At 34.8% G+C, this 23,190-nt stretch overlaps 2 protein-coding genes and 1 long non-coding RNA gene across 9 annotated transcripts; 1 reads left to right on the top strand and 2 right to left on the bottom strand.

Annotated features, from left to right (window-relative positions):
• Positions 1-318: 318 nt before the first annotated feature.
• Positions 319-9,031, bottom strand: LOC113287649. 6 transcript variants are annotated; one of them, XM_026536454.1, is made up of 5 exons: positions 8,738-9,031; positions 4,057-4,173; positions 2,697-2,874; positions 2,487-2,552; positions 319-907 (listed from the first exon to the last, which is right to left on the bottom strand). In XM_026536454.1, the coding sequence occupies exons 2-5, from the start codon at positions 4,083-4,085 to the stop codon at positions 896-898; spliced, it is 285 nt and encodes a 94-aa protein (XP_026392239.1). In that variant the 5' UTR covers positions 4,086-4,173; positions 8,738-9,031; the 3' UTR covers positions 319-895. The 6 variants fall into 6 exon arrangements, 2 of the variants coding, with proteins under 2 accessions (XP_026392239.1, XP_026392238.1); XM_026536453.1 differs by lacking the exon at positions 319-907 and adding an exon at positions 1,171-1,556; XR_003330202.1 differs by lacking the exon at positions 2,697-2,874 and having other exon boundaries at positions 2,487-2,644.
• LOC113287648 (NAC transcription factor 25) lies at positions 4,585-6,565 on the top strand. Its single transcript, XM_026536452.1, has 3 exons — positions 4,585-4,888; positions 5,004-5,314; positions 5,522-6,565. Exons 1-3 carry the CDS (start codon positions 4,696-4,698, stop codon positions 6,131-6,133), a joined length of 1,116 nt encoding a protein of 371 aa, XP_026392237.1. The 5' UTR covers positions 4,585-4,695; the 3' UTR covers positions 6,134-6,565.
• Positions 9,032-15,679: 6,648 nt separating the features above from the next.
• On the bottom strand, positions 15,680-22,463 carry LOC113287647. Of its 2 annotated transcripts, XR_003330198.1 has the most exons (5): positions 21,888-22,463; positions 17,752-17,815; positions 17,385-17,501; positions 16,986-17,170; positions 15,680-15,824 (listed from the first exon to the last, which is right to left on the bottom strand). It is a non-coding gene; the product is annotated as an uncharacterized LOC113287647 (long non-coding RNA). The 2 variants fall into 2 exon arrangements; XR_003330197.1 differs by lacking the exon at positions 15,680-15,824 and having other exon boundaries at positions 16,807-17,170.
• Between the last annotated feature and the right edge of the window lie 727 nt (positions 22,464-23,190).

Genomic DNA, 23,190 nt, shown 5'->3' with positions numbered 1-23,190 from the left:
AACCGCACAAGGGGGAGTGTTACAGGACCTACGACCCATTGGATGTGCGGTCCAACTAGATTGCTAGAGTTGTATATAAAGGAAACCATATAATACTTCTAACCTAATCTTCTAATAAGATATTCTTCTTCTTGTCTCTACATATTCTTCATTCACCTCTAATTCTCCCAAAACAAGTTACTATTTATCTTGTTTTTCTATTCTTAGACTGATCATCATTCTTCCCAGGGCCCATGACCTGTTGCAAAATGGTACAGTAAGTGCCGAAGTGGTAAGAAAGCAGGTATACATACATTTGAATGGGCTTTATAACAGTAATATAATAACCGAGTAATGAACCATTTGCGGTAGCGAATCTAGCGATTGCTGAAGGTGCGGTTTAAAGCTCACACAAAAGTTAAGTGTCAATTGCCATTCCACCTCAGTTTTTCATGTTTCCTTTACAAAATATAAATCCTACCCTCAGCTTCTTAAGCCGGGAATTTGTCCGGTAGAGTTTCTGATGTTGTGATCGCGTTGAGACTGAGACGATCATCTTACACTCAGCTTACACCGACCTCCGTTTTTCTGAGTCGTGCTATATATATCCACTGAGGAAATACTTGGCGGTGGATATTTTTTGAGAATGCAGCTTGATTTAAGATAAATATCATGGATCGATGGTCTCACGTTTTATAATAATGGGTCAAATTTTTCGTGGTGTTTCCCACTTGTGTACCTGGACGGAAGAAGAAATATTGATCATACATATTGCCTTCTACAGTTAAGAATACACAGACAAACCTTCAATGTGCGTCATGCTGACAGGCCATTTTGGTGTCAGTTGGCAAGTCTAGTAACCTCTTTTCCAGCTTAATGAAGATGTTCTATAGTAATTTGTTTGTACATATGCATCTCACTCTATTGCCTGCAGTGAGAAACGATAATTCATCCATAACCCACAAATAGAAAATTTCCAAGAAACGTAGGATATCTGATCATAGAAACAATATATCTAGTTCTAATCCTATATTGACCTGTTGCCAATGAAGAGGACTGGCCGACTGTGTATAATATGTAAGTCATCAGTTATCTTGCAAGGGCGTATGTGATTAGTGTTGTGTGTTGCTAAAGTTAAAGACGGAGATGTGAAATCCATTTCAGTTCCTGGTATATTATTATATTCTTGGGAATTATTATGATTTAGTGATCTAGCTAGTTGAATCAATTAATCTGGTCTTCCACACATCCACGGTATCGTATTTTAACAGATAATAACTGAAAAGGATTGTTCAAGTTATCTAGGTCATACATTTCAATCATTATACTTACTTGCACTACATCATTTTCTTTCTACCTTAACCTATCCATCACCTACATATCTGCCATATACATATGATGCCAAGTTCAGAACAGTACTCCTTTGATGATCATGTATATTAGTCTGATTCCTATTACACTGCAAGCACCAGTCTCCACCAATTAATGCCATCTGTAATCATTTCAAGATGAACCCTCTTCGTAACTCCGTATATATACATATGCATGATTGCCATAAAAGTAGCTCTATGATCTCCCTGAGAACAGCTAACAAGAATTAAGTGCCACTCTTATATATTTGCACAACTAGCTTAACAATGCATATTATTTTCGATTAGTATAGATTGGAAAAGAGAAAAGATGTCTGACTAACATTTGAATCCGAATTTCTTTTAAAACAGGATAGGATGGTCAACAGTACTAAACACATTCACCATTGTTTATTCTTATCTTAAGATTCAATAAGATCTTTGGTGACCATCTATATTTTTGAGAAGCTTTAACCAAATTGGATGAGTGTATTCGTTTATGGTAATTAAGACTTTGAAAGTAGGTTTGTGAAAACGATACATTTATCATCATAATTTGAATATTTTGGCGCTACATATAATAATGTCAAGTAGATAAAGATCGAAAATGAATAACATCTATTGTCTAGCAATGGTGATGATGATTATAATGATAATGACAATGACAATGAGCAGTGATCACGATGTCTAACAAAGATTTCCCTATTGGCTAGAAAGGTTTACTTGTCAACCAACACGTGTTCGAACCGAATTTGAAGAATACATGTACAATGACATGAATATACATTATGCATGCATATAAGAATCCTAATCTAATAGAGCAAAATTCTGACATGTGAGTTATTAGCGCTAAGCATTCAGTTTATCTTAAACAACGATGCTTAGTGGGGCTCTGCCACGAGATTAGCTTGAAAAAAGAAGAGCGAGCATGATTAATGAACAAAATCCCTTGTGGTTAGATTATCACTAGTTGGAGTGCTTAGTGAGAATTTTGTTATAAATGGAATTAACCAAATATTTGAAACTAAGTTTTCCAGCTAAATGAAAGCATAATCAAGCTTAAGTTGGTTACACCTAACTAAAATTTTGACAAAGACAAATCTCATCATGATTACCTTTCAAACACAAAACAAGAGAATTAGGATCATTGACAATTACCTCCAGCTGGACGAAGATCCCACGATGATTGTGCAACACGCATGCCACGTCATCGTTTAGAATTTGCTATGCGCCGAGAAAGACAAGTCATGATCAAAGCCAAAGAGTGGGATGTGAATTAACGAGATAGTTACAGGGTAGAAGAGCATCCAGGTGAACTGTATGGGATAAACTTCATTCAGAACCATAAGCTTTTTTTTAGAGACTAACCTCATTTATTCTACTTCCATTGTGATTGTTGGGAGGAAGTGAACCAAAATAAGCAAAGTTATATGGTTTTTGAGCCAAGATATCTAATTTGGGTTCCCATACACTAACGCGTGTTTTCCTACCGAGTGGTTCTTGTTTTCCCCTCTTATCAATTCTGCCTGTGTAACTCAGCTGTATACTGATCAACTGAGTCGAAATCAAATTCAGTAAAAAAATATTTTATATGGTTAAACTTCTAGTCTTCCTAGCAGGAAGTATGTTCCAGATTCACTTTTGTGCACAAATATGAATACTTGCTAAACATAATTTATGTTTTTAATCATCCACATCAGTTTTCATATGCGTTAAACTCAGTCTAAGCATGTTGATGCATGGGTGGTGTTGTAATATTTCATTTGAATTCCTTCAAAATATAAATAAATATGTATTTCGTTTGAATAAAACAAACGAATGATATGTGCCTACCAAAACGATAGGGTACCACAAATTAGTTTTTATTAAAAATATACTAGTCTGATAGAAACAGTTATTGTTCTTATCTATATTACTTGTCTTCTAGTCTTAAAGGAGAAAGGCGTTCTATGACCTAATTAAGGTGCTCCCATATGCAATGGATTGACTAGATAACCGCCATCGAAAGTCTCCATGTCGTTATAGACGTTGGAATATAGTCATGGCCTCATGGGTCCAAAACTTCAATAGGCATCCTAGCGTAGCTAACTTGTTTTTATACATTACCATGCACACTGTGGTTACCGTCCCAAAAAGTAGCAAAGCGAGGTATAGTGCAAGTAGATACAGTTGGAGAAGTCAGGAGTGGAAAGTGGGATGCCCATAAAAACGGATAATATCCACAATGGATGAAGAGAACAGTCGAAGACGATACGGAGTGCTAATGTATAATTATAGTATGTATAAGAGTATAAGACAAGCTACTGGATATAAGACTATGTCACAGGTATAATGTTTGACCGAAAAAGCTCAAAGGCTCCAACAACCAGTAGGTTGTATGCGCGTCCAAATGAATCCTAACCTTTTCTAAGCAGCAAACTTGCTTGAATAAAGAACAAACAAGAAAGTAGTTAACATGGTGATTTATCGTTCTTGCTTCTATCCACCTAATGTTCAACAATGTTCTGATTCAGTATTTCCTGTCAAAGACTAGTTAGTCATCTATATAAGAGAGCCAGTAGTGTTTTCCATCAACTGCCGCAGTTAACTAATAGTTTTTCCTTTTAACTGTAGGACGGATGACAAGCTGACCCCACACATAAAGGATTAAGGCGGCCTCTTGATGTTAAAACAAAAAAGAACTTGAGTCAACTTCAAAGTAGCAAACGTTATGGATCAATTTGTTTACCTGATGCTGATGAAACCAATTCCATCCATAAGCGCCTAAATTGCGGATCCCATATCCCACCAGTAACGTGCACAAAAGTGTTTTATTGGCCTCCCATGCCTGCTTGCTCAAAATTGCCTGCATTTTCAAGTAAAAACAGAAAGGCTTATTTCTGCTAAAATAGAAAATAAACAAAACTTGAGGGTCTAAATTCTAAAAAATTCAAGATGATGAAAGGAATGATTTATTTTGCTGTTCGCAATTTTGCAAATAACAAAGGCATGACATCGAAAGCGTGCAAGCAGTTCCGACCGAAAATTTCCACGTTTCGATTCTGTTTCATTGCCTCATTTAGTATGGTTTGTGGTCCCACTAACAATTTATACACGTGTTTACTTTCCAGTGGTTCCTTATTTTTACACTTGTCGCATGATTAACGGTTCTGTTTCTGTACTTCAGCTTTATCTACGCCCTTGATCACTTGTCATCATCTCCAATATCCTACCCCACCTCTGAGTGGAATGTTTATAAGAACAAATTTCTTAAACCATTTCTCATTTCCATTTTCTTCTAAAAACTCTCTTCTTCTCTCAATCGATTCTAAGCAAAAACCCTAGTAAGAAAGAAAACAGATATCCAATTGAAAAACCCTTAATTTTTATGCTCATGGAGACCACTACAGATTCTTCTTCCAGCTCACAACAACCACATCTCCCTCCTGGTTTTCGATTCCATCCAACAGACGAAGAGCTCGTTGTTGATTACCTAAAAAAGAAAGCTTCGTCATCTCCACTGCCAGTTAATATTATTGCCGAAGTTGATCTTTACAAGTTTGATCCATGGGAGCTTCCTGGTATATATACTATGCACCCTCTCATCTTTTTCCTCTACTGTATGATCATTAATTAATGCATGCGTACGTGCATGCATGTAGCTAATTTATATTGTTCTTGATATTTTTTACATAGGTAAGGCGACGTTTGGTGATCAGGAATGGTATTTCTTTAGTCCTAGAGACAGGAAATATCCCAATGGTGCAAGACCTAATCGAGCTGCAACATCTGGGTACTGGAAAGCAACTGGAACTGATAAACCAATCTTAACCTCCGGTGGGACTCAAAAGGTTGGGGTGAAAAAGGCACTGGTTTTTTATAAAGGAAAACCACCTAAAGGAGTCAAAAGCAGTTGGATCATGCATGAATATCGTCTCGCTGATAATAACGAGTCTAGTATGAAGCCTCCTTGTATCCATCCAGCTAACAAGAATACTTCACTGCGAGTACGTGTACATAAATTAGTCTCCGATATCGATCTAAATTATTGCTCAACTATTAGTCTACTTAATCAAGAGTCAAGCTACTATTAGTCTACTTAATCAACTATTAGTTTTTAATTTTTCAGGCTTCAGTAAAAATTAGAAAACTCATTTTCTTACAATAAACTAATTAAGAGCTCAGATTAATGTGCAACTAATTACTGTTTGCAGTTGGATGATTGGGTTCTATGCCGAATTTACAAAAAGAATACCTCTCAGAGATTAATTGAAAAGGATGATTCATTGGACGACATGCTTGCTTCACTGCCAGCCTCAAAATATTATTATCGAGATCATGAACCAAATTATAATCCTAAGTTCAACGAAAATGATGAAAATTTCTTCAATGGTTTATTAGGTTCTACTAACACAGAAGGTATTAATCAATATGTTTCAACATCTTCTTCAGCTTCGACTTCATCTAGCTTCAAGCCGATCTTTTCTGGAACACTTCCATCATCTACTACTGGGAGTACCCAAACACTTAAGCGAACACTTCCTTCTCCTTATTGGCCAGACACTACAGGTGTAACTATGCATCAATCAGCCAAGAAATTCCATACAAATAACAACATGGATGGGAATTACAACAGTGACAATAGTGGAAACTACAACGATACTAATGAGAATGTCAACAATGGAAGCAATGATAATACAATGGCGGCTTTACTAAATCAGCTACCCCAAGTTAGTCCTGTGAATCATCAAGTTCTGCTTGGGTCTCTTGGTGATGGTTTTTTCAGACAACCGTATCACAACTCCAACATGAACTGGAACCCTTAGTAAAGGTATTTTTTAAGTTATTGATCAGATATAAGTCCTAAGATACTCTGTGTGTATAGATTTCCACGTGTCAGTATAAGAAAAGGAACATAAGATATCAAGGAAACGAGGATGGCGGTTTTCTTATAGAGTTTTTTATTGGGCATCAGAGATTCTGTCTGTCAGAAGAAAAAAAAAATGTCCAAAGAGAGTCATCGTCTTAGTTCATGATTTCTCTCTCTGGGTATTGACTTTTTCAGAGCTGATATTTTCAGGTGAGTTATTATGAATATCCTAAATTAGATAGGATCTCTATTTATTTTTCATACATAATTCGGTTAAACATATATACTTGTAAATTATTAAGTTTTTATAGCGTAAAGATTGTTATTCACTGATTAACATTGTATAGAATTAATAATACAGATTGTTGGTATTGAGTTTTACTGATTATACTCTCCATTGTCTATTCTGTGCATACAATAATTAAGGTATTTTTATTAGCGGTATTGCTAAAGTGCTTAAGGTAAATGTAATAAGACTGCTAATCAAATAGCTAGGTTCTTCCACATTTATCAGTGATAAGTGATACCTACAGTAGTAGAGTGATAAAGTAAGAACTAAACATTACAACTAAACTTTGTATTTCTTTGCTTGGTCATGTAACCATAAGGTAAAGCATTAGAAGCTTTTGTTCTGTGTCATTGAAATTCCATGGAAAATAGTAGGGCAATCGGTACTGTTACTTTTATTTGCACTTTTAAGTAATAGTATTATTTCACTTGCACTGTTCATCAAAAAACTTAATGATTCTAATTATTAGTAGCTAATTTTGCAATTAAATCTTACAACAAGGTCATATAAAATATCAATAGAACACCAGTGTCAGATTATGCTCTCATAAAGAGGCTTTTAAAACTAATGGCTCTATAGGTTGACAGATTAGCGACGTATTTCTATTTATGTTATGTGATTTATCTCCTAATCCACATTAGGTTTTGTCGCTTTACAAAAGATAAATTCAAGTCACAAATGTCATCACGACAAATCTATATGGATTCTACTGCACGACGAATGGTCATCTTCATCTAGCATATAGTGTTGTTTTGCAATTGGGTTTATGATAATGCTTTCGACCTAATCGTCGTGTTTTGTCAACGTTATCATAATACGTGTAATCCTATCATTGGATTTATTAAAGACTTAATACTGATTGCTTTATACAAACGCTAGCATCTATATTTTCCTTTTCACACTATTAAAATTCAATCTAAACTGCATCCTACAATTTACGGGTTAATTAAGGACCAATGACAACCCTTTAATCCTATTTCTCTCACTAATCTCATGCAAGTATTGTGGCAATTTGGTTCTAAATTCAATCCTGTTTTCTCCTAACACGAATTTTAATTTTTTTCTGAAGATATTTCAGAGTATATGTCATTATCATGGGATGGATTGATAGGACCTAACATAGTATATTCCATGACCTAGAGATCACACAAGTAGACAACAAAGTTAACATCACGAACATTGTCATTTGTGACAATTGGGACCCAAAATATATCTATCAGAAGGAATCCCATCTAAAGCTACATATACAAACTCATTACCACTAATAACTTTCCTTATCAGAGAAAGTGAACAGAAAGACTTTACATGAATCCATTAACAATATCAAGTACTGAACCTTTTGGAATATAGAGATAATATGGGTTATGAAAAGTACTATTATCTTCATCTTAGATTCAGAAAAACCCTTAAATTTTACCTAGAAACTTCAAGCCAAATATGTACACACAAATATGGGTCTATCCCATTTAACTTGTCTGTTTGAATACAAAAGTCTCTTGTCTTGTTAAACTAGCAATGTCAAAGTGTCTTAATTTTGCTTTCGCTCATTTGATTCCTATATTATCTTCTTGAATATTTTCGAGCAAGTTTAAAAAATTAGAGCTCGGGTCTAAATCCTTGCATATTTATTTTCAATTATAGGGTCACCAATATTAGACTAATAATGGACTTTCAGTTATATATATCAAGCTTCACCCAGGAGAAGCTGACAAAAATGTCCTGAGGAACCCTTCGTCCTTTACGTGTTAATTATTTTGGGAAATTCATATTGTTTCATGATGTGTTTTACTTTCCTTGTCATTTTAGGAGTAGGTTTATGTACGACATAGTAGTACTACAAGTATGAGCAGTTCCATTTGTGAAATGGAAGTGTCCTTGATGATCATTAATGGCCATCTTTTGAGTAGGCATACATAATAATTTCACTTTAATGTGATTCTAATGTTTTCCTAACTCTAGTTAATACTTTCGCCTTGTCATTGTTCAGCGTTCTTTATAACTTTTTCTTTCTAGATCTTTGTTTGCCATTTTCACAACATTAACTTGAGACAAACATATCTACCGCTTAGAATCTTAACATATTTATGTATAAAGTAAGGATGGGTTTGCATTACATATATTTTACTACAAAAAGGTGTAAATCAAAGAAAACTCTAAATTTACTCAGAGACATTTAAGCAAACAACTCAAGAGCAGTGTTATACTATGTTCCTAAACATAAAAGAAAATGGCTTCTAACAAGTTAAGATACGGGTATAGTGGTATACTTACCTTTTAATGCTTTAATCTGTCCAGAGAGCTTCTCCTCGAACTTCGAAGTAACAAGTGATTCGCTGTTAGTAAATTTGGTGAAAAAGCTGTATCTGTGAAAAACCAATTTCTGTAACTGGATGAATTCGAAATGAAATTTCGGACCAAACTCCTCTTTCACTGCCCACGTAATGGTATACGAATGTAATGATTTAAGCTGAAACTACTCCGTGGCTGGAGCTTAATGGCCTCATAAAATTAGACGACCGCTACGGCGCTACCACTGTAGGGACCTAGAGGGACGTCGAAGATATCAGTTTGATTACACGGAAAAATAAGGTTTAGTCCAAAATCTCATCCAAATATACTAGTTAGTCCACACCCATTCAACTAGGTACAAATTAGTTTTTTATTAATTTGAAATATGGAAAGTACATTAATAACCCTTAATATTTACAAGGTTTTGAAATTTCCTATCGAAAGAGAGAAACTCTGCAAATCGGGCGATTAAATGAGTTAACTCATTTCAAAAATCGGTTTTCAAATCTGGATTTCTGCATTCTTCTGATGCAATCTGCTTCATGATTTTCGACTTTTCTCTCTATTCTTTAATTTCATTTGGATTTCTTATTAGCATGAATTCTGTTTTTCTGTTAATGGTTGTGTAACTCATATAATGGATTTTATCTTCATAGTATAGATTAAAACTAGTCATAATCTTTATTCTCTCTTAATCTGTGATATCAATTTTTCTCAATTTTCAATTCTCTAATGCAAAACTAAAATTTTCCTGCAGCTCTCCAGACTTTTTTTGTGGATCCAGTGGTGGTCTATGTTCAACATGTGGAATGCATCTGAATCAATAACAGTGGTGTTGAAGATAATGTTTTTACAAGCAGTGGTGCTAACCATCAAGTATGTGATGGTTCATATTAATAGTAGCAGTCTAGGATTGATCCTAGATAAGAATCCAATAGGAACCCAAAATTTCTAACATCCAAACCAGATTAATCACAATAATTTTCATCTTCTCCATGGATTTCAAATTCAAAATTTTCCCTCGTCAGAATTACGCAAGAACAGCCGTAATTTTAGGGATAATTATTATACTTCCATATTTAAAGATTATCATACAGCTCATAATATTTTCTTTCAACCATCTATTGAGGGTCAATTGCTGGATATGCGGTATATGGTTAGCAGAAAAAGGAAAGATAGTACAAACCCTAGAATTTCTAGTTGGAATATATATCTAGAGAAGTACCTTTCAACAATCACTCAATTCTCTAAACAGTATTGCTTAATAGTTGGAGAAGGAAAATCTACCTATACAATGGCTCAATCTTCTGAGAATCACATTAATCAGCTATCAAGGCAGTTAAAGAAAACAGCAATTGAACTTCCAAAGAGAAGAAGAACTGTAGGTTCTCAATAAACTGTGAATGTAGCGGCTAAGGAATGGTCTTTTGGTATTTTGGGGAAACTGTTGTGGAAGCATAAGATAGATATGACAATTATTAGAGAAGAAATCAATTCTCTCTGGAGAAAATATCGTAACTAACAGATCTGAGTTATGGGTCCTAATTTTATGTTGGTAAGACTAAACTCCGAAGAAGAAAGAGATGAAGTTATTCAGAATGGTCCTTGGCTAGTTGGAGAAGCTTTTTTTGCAGTTCAAAATTATACCAATGGTGTCCCTATTCGAGACTACAAGTTCACTTATCAGGTTTTCACTTTACAGTTCAAGTACTTAAAACTGGAACACCTAAATAGTGTGGTAGTTGATGAAGCAATAAGATTTAAGGGAAGGAAGGTCTCTACAATCCCTACAAACTGCAGGCCAAGATATGGCAACACTGTTAAAGCAAGACTGAAGATAAAACTGAATGAACCTCTTCATCATGGAGGCTGGTGGAACACAATATCAGGAGAAAAGGTATAGATTCGATATCACTGGGAGCTGCAGTCTAAAAAGATATGTGACAAATGTTTTGTTTTAGATCATGATGATAGCAAATGTGAGGAATGGTCTTATCTTCTTTTTCTAGATCATCTGAAAGAAGCTGAATATGAAGCTCATCTAAAGGAAGAACAAGTTGTTGCTGAAGATGCTACTGAACAAGATATGGAAGATGATGTAATAGATGAAATGGGTATTGATGATACGAATGGAGAAGAAGGAGACGCGGTGAGACATTCTAAGAGAATGAGAAACTCTATTCTCAATGAAAATCCTTCTATGAGTCCACATAATATTCATGTTCAACCACCCATAGTTTCTTCTACTACTGCTACTACTAATATGGATCACCGTGGCCACTCAATGATGGAAACAGATGATTCAGTGACACCCAATGTTGAAACCACAAATGCAAGTCAAGGAGATACTATGCAGGTATTTCTTAAAACTTCTTCTTATAAAATCACTTTTCATATTTTACATATTGTTAGTTTTAAATATAAGATTTACTATAAATATAATTTGTCTTTCACCATGAAAATTCTTTCTTGGAATGTCCAAGGCCTAGCAAAAAAATTCACTAAAGATCAACTTTTAGTTTTAATTCAAGCTCAATCGCCTGATTTTTTGTTTCTCTCTGAAACTAAAATTGACCAAGGAAAAATGATTCAGTTAGATAAATCCTTGAACTATTGCAATCATATCTCCATTGTTAGAGTAGGACTTTCTGGTGGATTATTGTTAATGTGGAAGGATGGTATAAAATGTGAAGTTCAAGAAGTGTCTCATAATGATCATGTTGTTGCCAATTTACATGTAGCCAAACCTGATGTTTTCATTACTTTCATGTATGGTTCTACATACTTTGATAAGAAGAAAGAACAATGGGAGATTATGAAGAGAATTAAGGAGAATATAGTGCAACCCTGTCTTATTATAGGAGACCTTAATGTTCACCTGCATGATATACCCTCCTCTTCTAGTGTTTCTATGGAAGACAGATATGTGCAAAATGAAATAAATGAATGTTGCCTTATGGATCTGGGATATGTTGGTGGAAACTATACTTGGCCTAGTAATAATCTTGGAACAGGTGTTAAAAAATCTATAATTGACATGGCTTTAGGAAATCATTCTTGGTGCAATAATTTTTCTAGTACTAAACTCTACCATCTTGTTCAGGCTGGTTCTGATCATTGCCCCATTATGTTGCAAACTGCTCATTCTAGGAGCAACCTTTGGAGACCTTTTAAGTTTTATATCATGTAGATTAAGCATAATAATTTTAAGTATCAATTAGAAACAACCTGGAATTATACTGCCAGCGGTTCCCCTGCTTATCAACTCTCTAGTAAGCATCAGGAAACTAGAAAAAGGCTTTTTCAGTGGAATCGAATAGAATTTGGTGATATAGATATGAGTATTAGTAAACTGCAGGAACAACTTTTAGTTGCTCAAAATCAACCTTATTCTAATACCCAGCATGACAATCTTTTAGAAATCAATAAGAACTTGGAATTCTGGTTTGGTATTAAAACTGATTTTTATAAGCAAAAATATGGTGATAAAAACATTCTAGAAGCTGATAACAATTCAAGATATTTTCGTACTCTTTCTAATAGGAGGATGGTTAGGAAAAAATATTGATTGTCTTTTTGATGCTACTGATAATTGTTCTGATAGTAGAGATGATATTGCTAGGTTTTTGGTTACTCACTTCAGTTCAGTTAGTTGCTCCACTAATATGCAAATTCCTGAGCATCTGTTTGATATTGTCCCTACTATTATTAATGAGAATGATTCTGCTGATAGTTTTTCTAGAATTCCAACAGATAAAGAGATTCTTGGTACTGTTAAAAGTATGCCTGGTTGGAGTTCTCCAGGGCCTGATGGATTTCAAGCAGGCTTCTACCAATCAAATTGGATTATTGTAGGAAAAGATGTTGTGCAAGCTGTACAAAGTTTTTTCTTAACATGTCACATGCCTAGAGAATTCAATAAGACTTATCTCTCCTTGATTCCCAAAGGTGACACAGCTAAGTATGCAATTGATTTTAGGCCTATTGGCTTATGTAATACAGTTTAAAAATTTATTTCTAAAATCATTGCAAATAGAATTAAGCCTCATCTTAAGCATATTGTTTCTCCTTTTCAAGCTGCTTTTGTGCCATGTAGAATTATTCATGATAATATCATTATAGCTCATGAGATGATTCATACAATGAAACATAAGGAAGGTTATAGTGGTACCATGGCCTTAAAACTAGATCTTTCTAAGGCTTTTGACAGACTTGAATGGCCATTTCTTCTAGGAATGCTTAGGAAAATTGGTTTCCCTGAAAAGTTTTGTAATCTAATTGAGAAATGTATTAGTACTACTAGGATTTCTATCCTTCTTAATGGCTCTCCTATAGAGGATTATTTTCCTAGTAGAGGACTAAGACAAGGGGATCCTTTATCCCCTTATCTTTTCATTATATCCATCGATTATATTTCTAGATTGCTTATAAATGCTACTACTAATCATGTGATCTCAGGGTAAAAGCTGCTAGAAATGCTCCAAGTATAACTCACCTTTTATTTGCAGATGACATATTAATCTTCACTAAGGAAGATATGCATAATGTGACAGGTATTCTGGACGTGCTTGCAAATTTTGGTATGTACTCTGGTCAACTGCTCAATTTTGATAAATCAAGTGTTTATTTTAGTAAGAACATAAGCCCAGATAACAAAACTACCCTAGCTAATGCCTTTAGAATGAGTGAAATGAAGGACTCAGATAAGTACTTAGGAGTCACTTTGTTAATGGGAAGGGATAAAACTAAAGCTTTCAAACCTATTCTTCAGTCTTTTGGTTCTGAACTCAAAAACTGGAAAGGTAAAACCATGAATTACTCTGCTAGAACAACTATGGTGAAACATGTGCTAAACACTCTTCCTTCCCACCAAATGGGTAGTTTTAGAATACCTAAAACTATGATATCTCAAATGGATACTTTACAAAGAAGGGGGAAAGAAAAATGTATTTTCTTTATAGGATGGAATAAGCTCATGGTACCTAAAGCTTTGAGAGTCTTAGGTTTTAGGAATTTAGAACACTTTAATACTGCTCTTCTAGCTAAAGTAGCTTGGAGAGATTGTAATGATGATGATTCTCTATGTTTCAAAATTCTTAAAGCCAAGTATGCTAAAAATGATAGCTTTCTGCATTTAGAAAAACTTCAAGATGACTGTTCTTGGTTATGGAGAAGTATCTACTCTGGATTAGAGGTCATTAAACAACACACAATTTGGGATGTTAGATGTGGTACTAAGATTATCATTTGGCTAGATTGTTGGGTTATAGGACTTAATAGCCCACATGTTCCTATTGTAGGATCATCTAGTTATAATAATTTTAACTTAGTTTGTGATTTATATTTGCCAGGCACAAGAGAGTGGAATATAAACACCATTAATACTTTGTTTTCCCAAGATATTGTAAACCTGATCCTAAATATGCAGATTCCAAATTCCGGAGAAGACTTTATCATTTGGAAGCCTGACAGAAAAGGGAAATTTCTGTCAAGAGTGCATACAATACTATCTGCACAAATGACGTAAATAGTATTGTTGCTTTGGACACTACCCCCAGAGAGGTTTGGTCAAATCTTTGGAACTGTAAGACTCACCATAGAGTTCAGATATTCATATGGAAGTGCATGAAAGATATTGTCCCTGTTAGAGCCAAAATTGATGTTTATAAACCTGATATTCTACATGAATGTTCTCTTTGCAATAATGGAATTGAAACTATGAATCATCTCTTTTTTGACTGTCCTTTTGCTAAAACTTTATGGTTAATAATGAATATCAATATAGATGCTATTGCAGGTAATTTTGATTCTGTCCAAAATTGGATAATCAGTTGGTTAAACTTGGTAGTACAGATTCTGCTTTATGCTTGAGTAATCCTACTTATGTTTATAGATTAATGTGTACTATGTGGTTGGAAAGATAGGTGCTCTCTTTTTTTTCAAGGGATCAAACCTAATATTCAAAGTTCAGGTGCCAGAAATTTTAATCTCGTAAAGAAATATATTGAATGTTTGGTTCCTAATATTGGTACCAAACATAACTTGCAGGCTCAAGTTTGGACCCACCTGCTAAGGATTTTGTTAAGATTAACTTGGATGGGTCTTATATACCTGCAACTAAAAAAGGAAGTGTTAGGATAATTATTCGTGATTTTGCGGGAAATGCTTAGGATCTAAAGGAATCAAATTTGAAGGGGAAGTGGAAGAGGAATATGGGGCGGAACACTTTGAATGTAAAGCCTTGGAAATTGCAGTAGACTGGCTGGAGGAGTTGCATTTCGAAAAAGCTATATTTGAGACGGATTGTGAGAATGTGATTAAGTCTGTAATGGACCAACAATCACAGATGCATTGGTTCAACTCAAGCATAGTTGAAAGAGTTAAATCTAAAGTCATAGTAATAATAAATTTTGGTTTTTCAAATCTATTCACAGGCTTGCCAATAGCGTAGCTCACTCTTTAGCTCGTAAAGCAAGAGATGATGAGGCAAACTTTTATTATATGTCAAACTTCCCATATTTCATTTCTCAATTGCTGGAAAATGATCTCTGCTGCTATGCAGTTTAATCAATAAAATTTCTTTTTAGTATTAAAAAGAAACCCTTAATATTTACAATTTAGTCCAAATATTTTCAGTCTAGTCCATGGTGACTTATGATGACGTCACCAATTTTAAATAATATAAAAATAATTTTAAAATGATTTATCTTTCGAGCCGCTCATCCAAAATTCACAAACTTTATATATTCGGAAAGATCTTTCCGAGAGCTACAAAAAGAGTACCCATATGACTGTATAATTTTCATTTAAAAAAAATATTAATTTACATTGGTGTACGAACACAAATACTACAAAAATCCAAAAAATCCTAAGACGAGACAAGGTGTACCAGTTTGTACACCACATACATTTTTCCACCTAAGCATCACTAAGGAACATGTTATTAAAATCTAACACACAACAAGTACCTAAACACATAGTAAGTATGCTATTCAAATCCAGAAAAACGTCCATCTACATAACCTGTCTGTTGTTCTTCTCCACTTTCTTAAGCTCCCTTGAAAAGTACCTACACACATAGCAAGCATGCTATTAAAATCACCTCATGATATCGAAAAACAATAACTTAGGGTTTCATCAAGAATTAGTTTTTTTTTTTTTGAGAGAGAGCACAATGATGTACAATTATGTACAAACCTACAAAAATCTAACATCCATACCCACAAAACAGACCATATATTACAATGATGTGTAGCTATGTACGCACATAAAAAAAATCCAACTAATCCAACATCCATACACACAAAACTGGTCATATATAATATTGAGATTGTACAATGGTGTACACACCTACAAAAATCAACAAATCCAACATACATACCCACAAAAAGGCCATAAAATCATGAGAGAGCATAATGGTGTACAACAATATACAGGCTTACAAAAATCCATCATCTATACTCACAAAACATGCATATAGTGTTGAGATAGCACAGTGGTGTACAACTATGTACACACCTACAAAAAATTTAAAACAAACAAACATCCATACCCACAAACAACTCATATATATTTCCGAGATTGTACATGGTGTACAACTATATACACACCTACAAAAACCAAAAAAAATTAGTATACATACCAAAAAAATCCATAAAATAATGAAAGAGTATAATGGTGTACAAATATGTACACACCTATAAAAATTCCAACACCTGTACACATTAGTGCTTTCCCTATTATTTTGGTCTGTATACATAAAATATAAGTGCACTCTATGTATACACCACTAAGCCCTTTGATGCTAAATTTTACTACCTAACTAAGACTTGGTGTGATGATACCCGACATTGGAAGAATTCTATGTTTATTGTGTATAGAAAAGTTTAAATGAAAGTACTGGTTTATTAGATTTCAGGTTCATAATCAATGCATAAATGAAGTGCACGACTTACAAGTACGTCTGATAAAACTAGTGCACTAAAAAGTACATTGCGCATAACTTGTGTACAAACAAGTGCACCTTGTACAGCGGGTATAATAAAAAAAAATGCACATAAATATTCTACCAGTCTTTAATCTTTCAAAAGAATATCTTCACAGATTTCACATGGAATAAATGGTTAGATGTGGACTACAAGGATATAATATCCTCATTTTTGAATATCATTTAATTCACATTCACAGTAAAAAAATCAAATTATACAAATATCAAAAGCATGGGACCTACCATCAAATAGCCTGTATTAGCCCATCATACATAATGCTAGCGTTTTCAGTCATAGTTGTATCATGTGAACTTGACGCATGTCCACCTCCTTTTTCTTCTGCAGCCCTTGCATCAGCGTCCTGTCTTGCCCTCTCTTCCTCCTTCGAAGCTCTAAGAGCAAGAGCAAGGTGTACAAGCATATACACCTAGTATAACAAGCACAAAAATAGAAAGTGCACTTTTATATGCACCCATCTAACTAGTGTACAATAAAATACAACGGTTAATTCTTACGTACAGTTATGTACACTATTATATGCTCGTTCATGTTGTGCCTTATAATGGGAACTTAAGATTCAGTAATTCTTAGCTAAAAAGTGAAAGAAGAAATTTGTATCAAACTGAGTGAGCATGGTATACCTTCATCTGGGTCCTTCTGTTCTGAAATCAGAATTAATCTGGCAAGGTTCGAGACCTAAATCTCTACTTAATTGCATCCTTTGTTTCTCATCTGGATGAGGACAATCCTTAAAAATACTATACACCAAAAAAACAAAAACATAAAATGAAAGTCAATATTTAGAACTCAAATTGGTTAAGTAATCATCAGTGACTCCAATCAACAGAAACAAAGAACCTTGGAAGATAAAAACGAAAAACAACATAGATTTGGTCTTTAGAAATGTATTAAAAAAAAAGTTTCGTATCAAGAAAACAAAATAAAGGCATCAACTAAACCAGTATGAAAGCAAACAACGAATTAATAAACAAAATGAAACACCATTACCTGATCTTCCTCGCAAACCCTGCCTATGACCTTGCCAGATCCATCGTATATAGTGCGTGTTAACCTGTCATCACCAATCAAAAATTTATAAAAACAGTAAGTTGATCAAAAGTCCATAAGCTAAGACCAGGAGAGCTACCTATGATCAAAAGGTGTACAACTATGTACATATTAACGATCAAAAGGTGTACAACTATGTGCATATTAACGATCAAAAGGTGTACAACTATGTATACATTAGGAATCAACATGTGTACAATTACATATACATTAAGAATTCGATAACAAAAGGCTACTCTGGTGAAAACTTAATTAACCCATTACGGCTTCATTAACAAACCTGAAGCAAAAAAGGCTACAACTAAGACTGTTAAAAAAAAGTTAATCTGTTTCGAAAACAGGTGTACTAAAAAGTACACTGCGTACAACTGGTGTAGTAAAAAGTACACCTCGTACAACCGGGACAATAAAAGCAACGCACATAAGAATTCTACCAGATTATCTTCACAAATTTTAAAAGGAATCCAATAAATGGTTAGAGACACTGCATGTGAAGAATTCACCTTGCCAACTTTACTATTGTGAGATGTAACTCTTTTTTCTATTGCCGATATTGTCGCCTATTAAAAAATACATAAGAAATCATGACAAGTCAAGATGGGATGAAAGAAAACATAAGACAAATAAAGTAGATGAACAAGGGTAACATGAAAAATAGCAGCGAGCTTAAAATAGATTTTTCACGTCGACCATTCAAAATAACTTATATACTACCGGTGAATCTCGACACTCTAGAAAATAACTATACACCTTTACTAGATGTACCATAGTTACCAGATGAAAAAACATGATCTGAGCAATAATCATACATAGAAAACAAAACATTTCCGGACTACGAAAGAGCTTTGTTCTACAAAATGTAGTTTTTCATTGTACATACGAAAACTACATAGCATAATTTGAGAATGATTACTTGTTGTAATTGAAAGTGTAGATAGCAATATTTATCTTCCGAAGATCAGATAGGTTAAGCATTTTATCAGTTGAACCTGCAGCCACAACCTACTCATTGAACGGATTAAAAGGCAAGCATTTCACCTGTTACGGAAACATGAAAAGAATTAAGGGTGCACAGGAACAGAGCCGGACCGTCCCGAAACCGGTGGAATCGTACCTAATTTTGTACCGAACCGAGGAAGGGGTACAGGTACCGGTCCAAAAAATAGGAACCGACCTCTAGGGGGTACAGGTACACGGTCCTGCCCTAGTCCCGTACCGTCCCGGACCGTATGTACCGAATAACTGACCATTGGATTTTATAGGACCTAAATAAAATGATTGAACTGAAATATCAGTAATCCTAGATCCCATTACATTTCTTTACCGCAAAGGGATGAAACTTAAGACTTTTTCAAGTCCCCTGAAATGAGATGCTTTGCACCCGCAGGAGCAGTAAGTTCTTCTGCTGCTGCTATCTTCTACTTCTCACCCAATAACAATATCTTGATCTCAAGGAAGAAAAAAAATTGTGGGTTCGTTGCTAAACTCAGTAATAACAATAACCCACTGCTTCAATAAGCTATTAATTGTGCTTTACATCGTTTTCAAGAGACTCAAAAACCAGGTTTAAATTCTAAATCTCAAATACAATCTGCAGAAATTTCAATCTAATGAAAATTATGAGCTAATATTTGATACATGATTGGAAATTTCCTGCCCGTCTTGAAAATTTATGATTTCTACTGATTTTAGGCTTCTAGCAGCCTTTATAATTCTTTCACTTGTTTATAATTTGTAGAACCTCTATTTGTTGATCCATATGCTGGGTGCTTTCTAACCGATTACGATGTTCAAAGAGATATAGAACAATACTCATCTTCTGCATCACACTATTGACTTGCCACCAAGTTCATTGATGATAAACTGCTTGATACAATGTCCAAAAGGGATGACAGAAAATACCGAATGGTACCGGAACCGTCCCTGGTACCATACTTGTCCCGAACGATACCGGAATCGAGGAACGAGGTACAGGTACCGGTCCTAAAACTAAGAACCGAGACTAGGAAGATACAGGTACTCGGTTTCAGCAAGAACCGAGCCGAACCGTACCGTATGCACCCTTAAAAAGAATGTTAGTATCAGCTAATTGTGTTTTTATTAAGCATTAGAAGGGTAAATAAATTGTATGATTTACTTAATCACGTTACATTTATTATTGAAAAAAGAAGATCCTATCAACTAGTCTCATTTTTGTTAAATACTAGCAGTCCAAACCAAACATGCGACTTAACTAAGTATTTTATACTCATCAATGCCAACATTCTTGCTCTCTATTCATGATGCCTTCCTCTTGGTGGTAATACTACATAATAATTGAATGCCTAGACCACTTACATTAGTTTAGGATTTATTACGGCAGCCTAAACAACATCCCTCTAGTAAATTAGTTTCTTATACAAGTTAACCCCAATGTTTAAGCATTTCTCAGATGATGATAACAAGCAAGACCCCAACCTCATCGAGTAATCAAATAATGCTTTCCACTCCTGGGATAGCCTACTAACAACAAGTGCATATTGATATTAGTACTCCAAATCAAATCAAACATGCTTTCTACTCCTGGGATAACCTACTAACAAAATGTGCATATTGATACGATTAGTACTCTAGAAGCAATGAAACTAGCAGAGATTTTTAAGAATTATTATTGATGGATCAAAATGATACAAGAGTTGATCTGTGAATTTCGTAGAATAAATTGTCTATCTCTTTATGAATCTCATATAGAATCGTACGTCTCATATTTATTCTAAAAAAAGATTTATAATTTCAAATCAGAAATGTTAATCAAAAGAAATCTTTAGTTTAGTCATATAAAAACCCTAAAAAAAATTAAAAGAAATTTTATTTTGAAAACGGTAAACCTAATAACTCCAAATCGAATGTTCAAGATATAGATAAGTGATGAGAGAAGATGAAACTTATTTTCCCTGAAGTTGCAACTACAACTACAAGTCCAGGCGTGTCTGCTAGGAGAGCTACTATAGCGTTAGGCAGGTGTGGGTTTGGATCTGTGTTCAGTTCTTTGATCGCATCTGTAGCGAGGATGTGAACATAAGACTAGAAATCTCAATAATCGGTAGGATCCATCTGTTCCATCAGCTTCTCTTCTGGCGCAGCAGTCGACTAGACATCTAGGGGTAAAGCACTGTTTCGGTGCGGGCCGCGAGAGCGGTACCAAATCGAGGCCAAAAAAGGATCTTTCGTGTATAATCCTGCATAATCTCGAATGTTATCAGTTGTTCAAATAACAATTAAGATGAAGCAGGGTCAGGAACAACGAATCTCTTTATGATAAACAGATCCATTTTGCAAGTTCTAATCATTTTGGGTGACAAAAACTTTAGATTCAAATGTTCATGATTATGCTCATCAATTTTTCATCACTGGTTTGATGAATCGAAGATTTCTGAATCTCCAACTTGAAATCGCCCCTCTGCGTCTCCCTTTCATTTCCCTAATCTGATTTTTCTCTTCCAAAACTACTATAACATATTATTATGATTCAACGACATTTCGGGTACCAAAAATAATCGGACCGATGGAGTAAAGGACCGACTCGTCCAAATTCTGGACTAAACTGTGTAGGAGGAGAAATTTTGGACTAACCACTACTAGACTTGGGGAAAGAGGACTAGAGCGTCCCAAGCCCAGTAACTTTGGGACTAAACATCTTACATCCTACACCCTGCAAGGCTACAACCACTAAATGAAACCAGATGGTGAGAGCAAAGAACAAAAGGTGCAATCAAAGAACATCAAGTGTGTCGCTGAAAAAATAGTTTACCACTTCGGGCAAGAAATAAGAAAGTTCCGTCATATATTCCCAACAATAAATTTTAATTGTGAAAACTACTACCACACCCATTTTTAAGATTTTATCTACTGTGAAACTCACGGACGTGAGTCTTCAGGCACGCACCCAGTTTTGTGAGAAAATTTCTCCCAGACTCATAATTTTATAAATTATGTTTCTTATTTCGTAAAACTTATTCTGTTTCAACAATATCAAAACCCTACATCTGCAGGTAGGAAACTAACCGATATAAATATGTTTTCAGTTCTGAACGCACCTAGTACAACAAACAAGACGGCCTTCTTCCCTTTACTCAAATCTGAGACGGTGGTTTGTCTGTTATTCTCCAATGATTCTTGTGGTTGTTGACGAAAAATCAAAGGTACTGTCTCAACAGGGTTTTGAAAGAGATACATCTGATGGTGCAAATGAGATGGGATTCTGAGCTAAATGTTGAGTTCGAATTAAGGAATCTGTGAAGAATCAGAAGACACATGATGATGGGTCTGATAGAATTCGAGAAAGAGATGGAATGAGAAATTAGGGATTTAGAAAGATGGGTTTATTGCAGTGGCAGTTTATGAAGTGATTGGAGAGGATATTGATGGATGAAATGGTGAATTACAGGTGCAAGTGATGAACAAGAGATGATACTGTTCGTGATGGAACTCATGGCTAAAAATTATTTTGTAACAAAGGGTAATTACTATAGCTAGTAGAAGGATAATTCCGTGATTAGCAGAAAACGCAGCCATATCTGTGGACAAAGTTAATTCTGAATTAATGTTGTTGTTAATCCAAAGATATTGTGATGGTTATAGATAGATTTTGTAAAGAGAGGAAGGGATATTGTTGGAATGGTTTTGGTTTGATGATAGTATACGATGCATGAGTAAAGGTTTATATAGTGGTAGAGAAGGATTAGTTAATTCATCACTTTTGAACTTTTTCTTACTTTGGTAGGTCAAAATACGACAGAACAACGAAAAATATTGCAGATATATCACACTAATTAGTTTTTTCAAAGGGTTGACTCAGGATTTCTAGTTTGTTATCAAGTATAACTACAGAATTTTGTGGTTATTATTTTGTTTGTGGTTATTATTTTGTTTGTGAAATCATGGCTAGAATCAGATGGGTGCAGGCGTGCAGCTACAGATGTGAAGATGAACTGCAGATGATGGTGTTATGGGATTCAAGTGAACAAGAAGATTGAATAAGTCCGCGAAGAATGAGAAATTGGAAGTAAGGGTTTGAGAAGAGGAAATGTGTAGTCTCAAATTTCAGGTAAATGGTGTTAGAAATGTTAATGTGGCGTTGCTGCCACTTGCTGTTATGTGATTCCCCATACAGATCGCCACTCATTCGGATTCACTTCAGCTTATCACAGACTCACACTAGCGTTTCTAGTTGAAAAACTATGCACCACTTTCGTAATGAAAATCTTTGGATGCCCAAGGTTCTGGAATTTGCCGTGGCATCATGGGTGCACTTACAGTGAACAAATGCTAATTTTAATGAAACTGCTCGTGGATAGGCCTGTAACTTGTCATGCACTTACAATGTTTCGTTTCTGTTTA

Source organism: Papaver somniferum, chromosome 6 (genome assembly GCF_003573695.1).
Source record: "Papaver somniferum cultivar HN1 chromosome 6, ASM357369v1, whole genome shotgun sequence".
Taxonomy (NCBI): Eukaryota; Viridiplantae; Streptophyta; class Magnoliopsida; order Ranunculales; family Papaveraceae; genus Papaver; species Papaver somniferum.
The sequence above is the reverse complement of the archived record's forward strand: the minus strand, read 5'-3'. Positions and strand labels throughout refer to the sequence as shown.